General features: G+C 42.9%; 1 protein-coding gene and 1 non-coding gene across 2 annotated transcripts; both read right to left on the minus strand.

Annotated features, from left to right (window-relative positions):
- Positions 1 to 3530: 3530 nt before the first annotated feature.
- trnal-aag lies at positions 3531 to 3612 on the minus strand. The gene has a single exon. It is a non-coding gene; the product is annotated as a tRNA-Leu (tRNA).
- Positions 3613 to 5965: 2353 nt separating this feature from the next.
- Positions 5966 to 10363, minus strand: LOC111216686 (beta-1,3-galactosyltransferase 2-like). Its single transcript, XM_022738301.1, has 2 exons — positions 10301 to 10363; positions 5966 to 7292 (listed from the first exon to the last, which is right to left on the minus strand). The coding sequence occupies exon 2, from the start codon at positions 7285 to 7287 to the stop codon at positions 6349 to 6351; it is 939 nt and encodes a 312-aa protein (XP_022594022.1). The 5' UTR covers positions 7288 to 7292; positions 10301 to 10363; the 3' UTR covers positions 5966 to 6348.
- Positions 10364 to 10591: the final 228 nt, after the last annotated feature.

Below are 10591 nucleotides of genomic sequence, written 5' to 3' on the forward strand. Positions count from 1 at the left end.
AAGGGGGAAAAGGTAAAAAAAAAAGAAGACAGGGTGAGATTTAACAGTGGACAAGGGAGTAAGAAAAACAACAAAGGGGGTGATAGAGGGAGGAGAGAGGGGGATGACACAGCCATGGGAACCCATATTTGGTCCATGCTCCAGACCCTGCAGTTGTTAGCCTCGACAGTGTTGTTGTTTTGTTTTCACATGGCCTTCAACCTCGCCATGCGGACCACAAACAGATGTTAATGACGCTTCTCACAGCACTGTCTGCTCAGAGTCATCAGCGCTGTTAATGAGCTGTGGTGAGACGTTTGCTGACGATGGACGCCATCGCAGAGCTGCAACAAAACTGCTCCGGCAGGAAGTTAGAAAAACAAAGAGAGGAAATATTTCATACATTTAGTGCTTACGAAGTTCTTTACAGAGACTTGAATAAACAAAATAAATAAAAAATAATAAATAAATAAAAGGCCAACATAAAGTATGTCAAACATTTATGTTTGTGATACTTTGAATCTAGCAGGACCTTTTGTCAGATCCAGTAGTTTTACATGATGACCACACCCACAGCTGATGGTCGGTCACCTGCTTAGACTCAGTGATTATAACTGTAGATCAGGTTTCTCACTGCAGTTGAAGTGTCTGTCACGACAAGGAGCCACAGTAGAGTCAGAGCTCTGCTGATTCTCCAAGTTTGTGGAAGTTGGGGAACAAACACGCTGCAGCCACAACCGATGACGACCTCCTCAAAAATGTCGGTTCTGCAGCGCTGCAGGAGACACCGCGCGGAGACTGCAGGCCGGCGTCTGCAGCTTGCGTGTTTCTGAAGCAGGTGGAGATTGTTGACTCTCTATCACAGTGGATTAAAGAATGTAAACACCATTGTTGTTGGTTGCATGAGGCAAACCGCGTTGCTGTATATCACAAAGTGAATGAAAGATTACCAACACAATGAACTATGAATCTGTTCCAACCTCCGAAAGGGACTTATCGTGGGATCGCCATACGGAGATACATGTGATAACTGCTAAGATCAACACACAGCGCATCCAGACTCGATGCTCAGGCGTTACTTTAGCATGAGCCGCCTGAACAGCTGTGTTTGTTTTGAGAGAGAAACAGAGGACGGAGTGCCATTATTTACGCTTGTTTGAATCTGTGTATATACAACATACGTCGACTTGTGACATGTTTGTGTGTGTTTTTGTTTGCGTCTGCCGAGGGAGCGGACCACAGCATGATCAAGGGGGAGGGGGGGGTCGGCGGTGGTTCTCACAGCCCACAGAGTGACTCTCCGACAGGGATCGTGAGAACCTGAGTGGCAGGGGTCCTCGTGGTTGCGAGGAATTTGACAAAATGTAAAAGAGAAGAAAAACAGCAGTGTTCATAGATGTCAGCAGCAGAACATAGAGGGAGAGAAGGCATTTGACAAGGCTGCTCAGTGAGGAGGCTATTTCTGGATCAAAGGACAAACTGCAACAACCCTGACACATCTATGGACACGTCTGTTGCCAGTGGAACGTCTACAGGTTAATACTCATTACTGTACATATATTATCAGTCCTGCAGTGCAGATGAAAACTCACTATAAGTGGATCAAGCATCCCCTCTGATGGGGGCGAAATGAAGAGTTGAGTAATTAACTGGCTAAACGACAAAATAGAAATAACCAACAGAAATTTTTTTTATTATTTTGATGTCTCCGTGCCGGCGACAGCCAGGGGCCGGACGCGTTATGTTTCCGGGTTTGTCTGTCCAAACGAACTTCTTCAAACATTCATTTGGACGCAAGGTTGAACTGATAAGATTTTGGCGGTCAAAGTTCAAAGGTCAAGGTCACTGTGACTTCACAAAACACGGCCACAACTCACAAATTCTACATGCTAGTTGTGACACAATTAAACTCAAATATCTCCAAGGATAAAATGAAAACATTTTATATCCAAATGGTCGAAGGTCAACTTCACTGTGACGTCATAACGTTCTGCAAAAACACTTCTGGCCATTATTCAACACTGTAACTCAGGAAGACTGTGAAGACTGAGGCCATATTTCATGCAACTTGGTTGGTTTGTGGAGGCCGTACTTCGCTTGTTTCATTCGCTAGTTTCAGCTTCTTAAATGCCGGGGGGGCAAGGCCTAAGGGAGGGGGGGGGGGGGCTCACCTGGTAGAGTGCAGAACCACTTTGGCTCAGTCCTTAGTGCAGCAGCCCGGGTTCGAGTCCAGCCCCTTCGCTGCACGTCACCCGCCCCCCTCTTCTCCCTAACTCTCTCACTGTTTCTATGGCAGAAAACTGACAAACTGGTTGATAATAAAATATGATTAAAGCTTCTAAAGAGGCCTGCGAGTAAAGTTGAATATTCCTCTGAGATTTTAATCCCCATCATGTGAACAGTCTCATTGCTCTCAGTTGTTCTGTCTGTGGTGCAATCATCAAATCCATCAAACTGTTTTCCAGCAGGACGTCTGTATTTCTCTCTCTCTCTCTTTTCTCACACCTGTCTTCGCTCTCTCATCTCTCCGCTCTCTTGCTCGTCCTCTCAGTTCATCAAAACACGTCACCTCCTCTGCCTCTTTCTCCTTCCGTCCGTCATCTCAGACTGCAGCTTCCCTCGTGTCACTGTGTGGCTGCGGGATTATTTATGTGCTGGTGAAGGGAGAGAGATAGTACGAGACCCCGAGCTTGGCCTCTACCCTCTCACCGTCTGCTACCCCTAAATCAGCACCGCGTCTGGCTTACTTTCACATTTGTTCATGGAGTGTGTGACAGGGACAGAGAGAGAACAAAAACACACGAGGACACGTGATAAAAGGTTTAGCATTCGACACTTCTAGGATGAAAATCAACAGCAGAACCAGAGATATCTGTTTTTTTTTTTTTTTTTATTCAACACCTTCCTCTTCATTGTTAAAACTCGGCGCTTGCATTACCCACAATGCAACCCGACCGCCGGCAGTTCACTTGGAGATTCAGGTGTGTTATGTGAGTAGTAGTTGATGTAGTTTTGAGCACACAGAGGTCTGGGAAACTCTATTCACCCTCCAGATATTTAACAGTAGACACTGACTGAAGTAAGTTATCAAACATCACGCCTCTCCGATGTGAACAATCACTGGAGTTCCTCATTTAGTCTCATGTTTTGACTCCCAACATGCTTTGCTGTCACAGTAAAAGCACTGAATAACAGACGAGAACACAATTTAGCCACTAAAGTTGACAAGACAGAAAATAGTTCCGTAACGCCAAACTACTTCATGTCTAAATCAATATAAGGGATGCAGAGGTGATTTTGTGATGTAGAGACCGGGATGCCGGGATGACTAGAAGTTCAAAACCATCTTTACGCTGTAGTGTGTGGTACAAACCAACGCAGTTTCGAGCACAACCATTTAAATCCACATTAGATTGATATTCCACTATGTCTGTTGCCCACGGCGACTCTACTCACATACTGAGTAGGAAGTGTTCTGTTTGTTACACGTGATTTTAAGTGAAATGACTTTATTGGTCAGGATAGTTTCAGAGCTATACATGAGAAAACTCTGGCAGCGGTGGGATTCGAACCCACGCCCCCGAAGAGACTGGAGCCTTAATCCAGCGCCTTAGACCGCTCGGCCACGTTACTTACTCACTGCAACGAAGAAACGAGAAACACGTGTGCTTTGCCGCACTCAACCACTGCAAATTAACTTTTCTATTTAAAACCTGCATTGTTTTGTGCATTGGTCAAGTTAAAGATCACTGTTCCTGTGTGTGTGTGTGTGTGTGTGTGTGTGTGTGTGTGTGTGTGTGTGTTTGTGTGTGTGTGTCTACCAGCCTGTGACCAAAACAGACTGGGGTGCATGGCCTCACAGTGCTGTTTTCTCAGGGTGACAGAGAGGACAGCCGGTCTGCAGGGGAGTGGGGTTGGTGGTGGGGTTGGGGGGGGGGGGGTGAGGGCTGCCGGGGCAGGAGGGTTAAAGTGCAAAAGTATCTGTATATGTGTTGCACTTGTAAAACGGCTCGTCCTCTCGAACAAGAAATATTTAAGTTATAAGTTAAGTAGATTTCGATTTAGATGTAGTCCAGGGTTAAAATCTTACAATACGTCTTTTCAGGTTCGTCTTCTGGTTCCTCGTCTTTCTTCCTGCTGATTTCTTTTTGCATGTTGGACTGGTTCTTATTAACATCAGTCTCAAACCTTTAACACATTCTTTCCATCCTCCTGAGAAAAGCATTAGTTTTAAGATAAGGACATGAACATAAATAACAGCCCATCCCCAACCTGCCACACACACACACACACACACACATAGATATTACATACAATAAATAACAAAGGAACTCATCAAATCACTCCTGTCTGAGAGCATCAAAGGAGAAGTAGATGAGCAATTTCCTCTGCAGTTTTTGTGTGTGTGTGTGTGTGTGTGTGTGTGTGTGTGTGTGTGTGTACACAAACTGGAGCGTCTATGAGAGTTTCGTGTTTATACCTTAAACAGCGAGACAATAAATGGGCCCAGTAACAGAGACACAGAGACGCAGCAGACTCAGACCCAAACAAACTGTCTAGTGGGCGCAGACAGGAAGTAGAGGGGCAAAGACATGTCTGGAAATGAAAGAGAAAGTAGAGTCGATGACCGGACGGTCCAGCGGTGGTAATAATTGTAAATCTCTAGAACTATCAGACGTCACTAAACTCCAAACTGTGCATGAAACACACGATGTACTGCATCATTAACAGGAGTCACTCAGAAAGATATATATTTGCCAAGTGTAACACAGCACTTCTCACACAGTGGGTAGAGCCGGCAGTGATTTATGCCATATTTCCAGCCACTGAGCCGGAGCTTTGACGTTAGATGGCAGCAGAACTGTGAGTAATGTGTGGAACCAGGATTTGGGGTTTTCAGCGTGTGCGTGATTTATGCAGGCTGCAGTCAGCAGGAAAAGGGAGAGCAGGGCCTTTGACTTCAGGGATCCTCCCTTATCTGACAGAGGGAGAACAGATCATAGACAGCTGCAGATGAATGACAACACATGGGAGAGGATAAGACTGTTCATGCCAATAGGAAGAGACCAGTTACTGTCACTGTCCTCTGTTTGCTTTGTGTTAGGTGAAGGAGTTTATGATCCTGTGTGTGATCATGCTTTAAGAACAGTCACCCTCAGTCATTTGCTCACACTCATCCTCACTCTCTTCCATGACCAGCAGGCCTCCTTCATTGGCCAGGTCACATCTCAGCGCAGTGTGCTCTCATTATAATAACTTTTTAAATCTGTTTGGTGGTGCTTTGGTGGCTTTGTCTCTTCCTGTTTTTTTGGTCCACGGCACTGTTTGGTAACCTGTTTCTACTTCTCTGGTACCATGGTGTGACAGAAATCACTGAGATTATTTTTGATCCAAAAGAAATTGGTGACCACAGTCTGGTGGTTATACATAACCAGCCAATCATACAAGTTCAGAGCTCAGCGGTGCAAATGGAATTGGTTTATGAAGTCCTTTGTGCCAGTTTCAGTCACAATTGTAAACAGCAGCCAAAAATAAGCAGAGGTTACAGAGGCTGTATTGCAGAACAAGTATCTATCTATCTATCTATCTATCTATAGACTTGAGACTATGATGTGAATTGAAACTGTTGTGCAGATCGATCAAAGATAATAATCTTTAAAGTGGTTGCTCTTATTCCTGAAGGTCTTTTTCTAAAGCGGCATTGACCAATTTTGGAGAATCAACGACTGACATGTAATAAAACTAAAATCTACAGTAAAGTAATAGCTGCACCAGTATGATGAACATTATTCATTCCTGTAATGCTGTTCATAGGCTTGTAAATTTTATCTGATGTTAGCCTGCCCCCTTGTGGAATAATTACAGCTGTGCAGATGTTACTACAGCCAGTGGGAACTTGCCTCCAGTCCTCTGTCATCCAAATACAAAACAGTTCAATTTTATAAATCATGGCAAATTCGTTTATATTGTTTTATTTAATATTGCATCATTAAATCTCCTATACAGACCAAGTGTGAGTGTGTGTGAGTTTGATGTCAATCACATTGCAACTTCAACTCATCAAGTAACATCAGTAGTAACCCGGTATCCTGGTAGGAGAGTATGTTGAGTAATAATTAGTAACATGGAATTTTATACGTCATAACTAGGCGACACAATTTTGGTTTAACATGCAACAGAGCTCATGAGAGGAGCATGCCACAGATGAAGTGGAAGCAACAGATGATGTTTGGTTTTGTTGCTATGAAGCACTCTGCACAGAAAACTCTGAAAAGAAAATGTCAAACTTTGAAAAACACTGATTTAGTAACCAGTCATCAGCATCATCTCCATATAAGCTTAACAGTCAACTGGTAAAACCGATTAAGTTCAGCATGTAGTGTGTAGCTCTCTGCTCCTCTTCCAGTAACTCGTCATCTGTTGGATGCTCGTCGTTGTCACGGCGATCACTTTCGAAAGGCTGCAGCTGCTCAGCGGAAACCAGGGGTTGACTATAAACATAGTCTCCTCAGGGGGGTCGGTGGGGGGAATGCCCAGGCGTTTCAGACACATGCCCAGGTAGGCGTCTTCGATGTAGATCGGTTTAATCTGAGGGGAGACGCTCAGAATCTTCTCAGGCAGGTCCAGGGACATGACGTAGGCCATGCCCAGCGGATATGGCGGGTACTCTGAATCAGCGATCACGTGTGTCGGCATGTAGAACTTTGAGAACGGGTTTCTTAAAACTCGACTGTGCCACCAGACTGAACCCGTCATGTAGTTTTGTCTGGGCGTGCTGGGATCCAGCAATAATTTCATCAAATTCTGGATGTGGAGTAGCATATCTGAGTCGATCTTAATGGCATAAGAAGCATTGGTGCAGTGCGCAGCCAGCCACTCCAGCATCACCATAGTCTTGATGGTCAGATTGTTGTAGCTGTCGTGGAAGTTGCTCTGGATCAGATCGTGGTGCCTCTCATTCTCCTGCTCGAGCTTCTCTTGCTGCTGCTCAGCATCAGCTCCTCCAGGCAGGCCCAGTATGAAGAGGGTCTCCACCGGCTGACCCAGAACCATTTTCTCTCCTCCCCACGTCTGTCGAATGGCGTCCCGAGCTGCCACATTACTGGGTGCGACTGGAACCATCAGGACCAGGAAAGGAGTCCTGGTCTTGCACGTCAGCGTGTCGTCCATGACGAATTTGTAGTTTCGTGGATAGACCACATGATATTGCAACACTCTCCCATGAGAGCTGAGGTAAATGAAGAAGACTGTCAGTGTTACCAGGCTGCCGCCTAAAATTCGTTTCATGTGTCTCCTCTTGTACTCCATTAAAACTACAAAGAAAAGAGACTCATGTTATCACATGAAAACATGGTTCAGATAAAACAGCAACACAAAATTCAGCAATTTACAATGTTTGAGGGAAAAAAAAACATTTAATGATTCAAAAAGTCCAGTTACAAAAGGTGTCCCCCCCATATCTGTACATATCTGAAATGTGCTGATGTTTTGCTCATAAAAGTAAATATTTGTGATTTGAGGTTTTCTTGCCAAAATGAACAGCAGATAATATTTTTGATTGATGATTTAACGGCAGGAGTTTCATACCGGAGAAGTGCTCCAAGTCACGTAAAATTGTCTCTGTGTGTGTATGTAATCCCGCCCCTCTCCCGACGACCAGTTTCTGGTTCTGGTCTTTGGCTTTCTCTACTGATCCACTGACAAAAGTTCAGGACTGACAGAAACGACAGATTGGACCGTGTCTACATGTAATCTGCTGATGGGACCACAAACCTCCCAAGTGTGCAGGGAGCAGTCGACCCAGGCTCAGTGGTGTCACCGGCCAATACACAGAGTACATCATGTACACTGGTCCAACAGTCTGTTGTAGCTACTCATCACTGACTTTATGTCATAGGATATCAATGAGCCTCTTGGTCTGTGCACCATGTCCAGAGCTCCTCCCACTTGAAAGCAATAACTGAAGCCATTTGCTTTTATTTACAAGACCAAGGGGCCATATAGTGTTTTTTTTTTTTATTTAAATAATAAATGTTGAACTGGAAAAGTCAAAAAGTCTGTCTATTTTTTTCAGTTTCTTTTGCAAATGCAGTTATCAAAACTGTTTGTCATTTGCTCACACACATTAGCATTTCTCAATGTGCTTGTACTAACTTCCCTTGTAACCAGATACATTTCACCACTAATGATGTTTCTTCATTGTGTGACAGTTTATACCTTTGTCAGATAGAATGGCAATCATTTTTCGTTTCCTCAGCTACAGCAGTTATATTCTGTGAATTTGCAAATACAGTGTTTTTTTTTTACAACTGCTTTCACACATTTTTGAAACTGGGTCTTATTTTTTTTTGCAAAACTCTAAAGCCAAAACCAAAAATTGCACACAAAATATGCAAAGTGCCACATATCTGCTGCAAAATCAAAGACTGCGTTGAAAATATCAAACAGTAAAAACATCTGAAAATAAAGTATTTGCATCAGATGCCAAACACTTTTTTCATTAAAGTAAATTTTTGGATAAACCATGTTCTAAATGTAAAGCTCGTCTGTCTTCCATAGGCTTGTATATACATTTCCATACAGTGCTGTAAAGTGACAGTACAGTAATCTGCTGAGAGGGGTTGAAATGTACACAGTACAGTAAACACCAATGCAGTGTTTTTTTCCAACATGTTACTGTTGTAACTGTAGTACAGTGTTGTGTCTGAACATGTTTTTACTCTATATTTTTTGTAGTTCTTTTTTTCTAAAGTCAGTCAGGTTTTTATTAAAACATCAAAACATTTGGCGTCTAGAAGCTCCGGTGAAAAGGTTTAATTCAGTGTTAATGACGTGAAGAATAGTGACAATGTTGAATGGATTGACTGACTCTGCATGTTACGACACATGTGGACAATGTTTTGATCGTTTTAGAGGCTTTTGTGTTGATTTAGTGATTTTTTGTGTTGATTTAGTGTTATGAGAACTGCATTAAGAGTTGTGAGAATGATGTTTCTGATGTGTGAATTGCATCAAAGCGATTGAAGGAAAAATATTACTATCTATTACTGTCTATGTCTACCATTGTTGTGTGGTATTCCACATTCAATATTTGAAACTGGGGAAATGTTCATATTTTAAATATAGTTACTTAAATACACCTTAATCCAATTACAAATACATTTACATTTACTAATATGGCAGAACCTTTTATCCAAAGTGACTTATAAGTGAGGGACACAGCTAAAGCTTCAGTGCAGTAGGAGACCTTGGTTTGAATACAAAGTACTACAACCATTCATTCAGTGCGAGGAGACCAGGGAAAGCAGTGTCACCATGTCATGCATGTTAGGGTGTAAAGGGGTGTATCCTCTCCGAACACCCTGTAAGGTGTTAGGGTGTTACAGGTGTTAGGAAAGGATACACCCCTTTTCAAATTTCAAATACTACTGAAGGAGATGGAATGATATTATATAAATATATATATATATATACACTGTATATATATATTTATATAAATTAAATGACATGTTTATGTGTTGAGGATTGTGTATCTAGATACAGATCAAACCATGGACCATCTTGTGATGAGATCTCATCCCTAAGTTCCGGCCCATCAACAGCCTCATATTACATGACATCATCCACTTCTGTGTCTAACACAACATCTGTCCAGTCAAAGTAGCTACTCAAAAGCGCCCAGCTCCCGCTGAGACACACACACACACACACACACACACACACACACACACACACACACACACACACACACACACACACACAATGACAACAATACCAGCCCCCGCTGTAGCAGCAGGTAAACCTGAGGCCAAGAAAGGTAAATGTTATCATGCTGCTGGTATTAGGGAAGAGGTCTGCAACAGTCGCTCTTTCTCCTTTGTTGTTTTCAGTCTTTGATTTCATACTCACTTCCAGTTTGGCACGGGACACACCGGTGATCGATGGCAGCAAAGTAAAAACAAATAAATTGTATCAGTGGAGCATTCAGCAGCTTACATCTAGTGTGTGCTATAAATAGGCCAAGCCTTGGTTCCGCGTCAGTCCGCGCCCACAGCTGGTATAATATGAATGATATAAACGCGCGAAGATTGTCTAGTTAAAGTTACGTTGTCCCATTAATGTGAAGAAATTACTTGTACAGGGCGGAAACCAACATCTTGAAATCACAGCGCGGCCCATGGCAGCATGTTGGGTAACAACAGGCTACCAGCATTTCTAATAGGTAAATTAAAAAACCAAAAAACAGAAGTCACGTAGTCACGTAGTCACAGACACACGCGGCTACAAACACACATGGGTAGACTGTTTTCCTTCTACTCACCTTTGGGCCGTGTCTGTTGTGCACTTTCTTCCGCCGTTGTCGTTGTTTCTTCTGCTGTGAAACTTCCGGGAGATCAGTAGTGACTGCATTACGATAAGATGCGGTAGCGGACACACTCGATCAGTCATACCGTGGCTCACCTGAGGCTGAATACCGCCCACACTGACTGAATAATGTAAATATAATTTTTGCAGATCTAATTATTTCTTATTATTGATTAATCAATTATTTTTAAATCGTTTTACAGTGTTAAAGCACCATCATATAGGCTATATGTATATTTACATACAT

The sequence above is a fragment of the Seriola dumerili genome, unplaced genomic scaffold, assembly GCF_002260705.1.
Source record: "Seriola dumerili isolate Sdu_G_001 unplaced genomic scaffold, Sdu_1.0 BDQW01000035.1, whole genome shotgun sequence".
Lineage (NCBI taxonomy): Eukaryota > Metazoa > Chordata > Actinopteri > Carangiformes > Carangidae > Seriola > Seriola dumerili.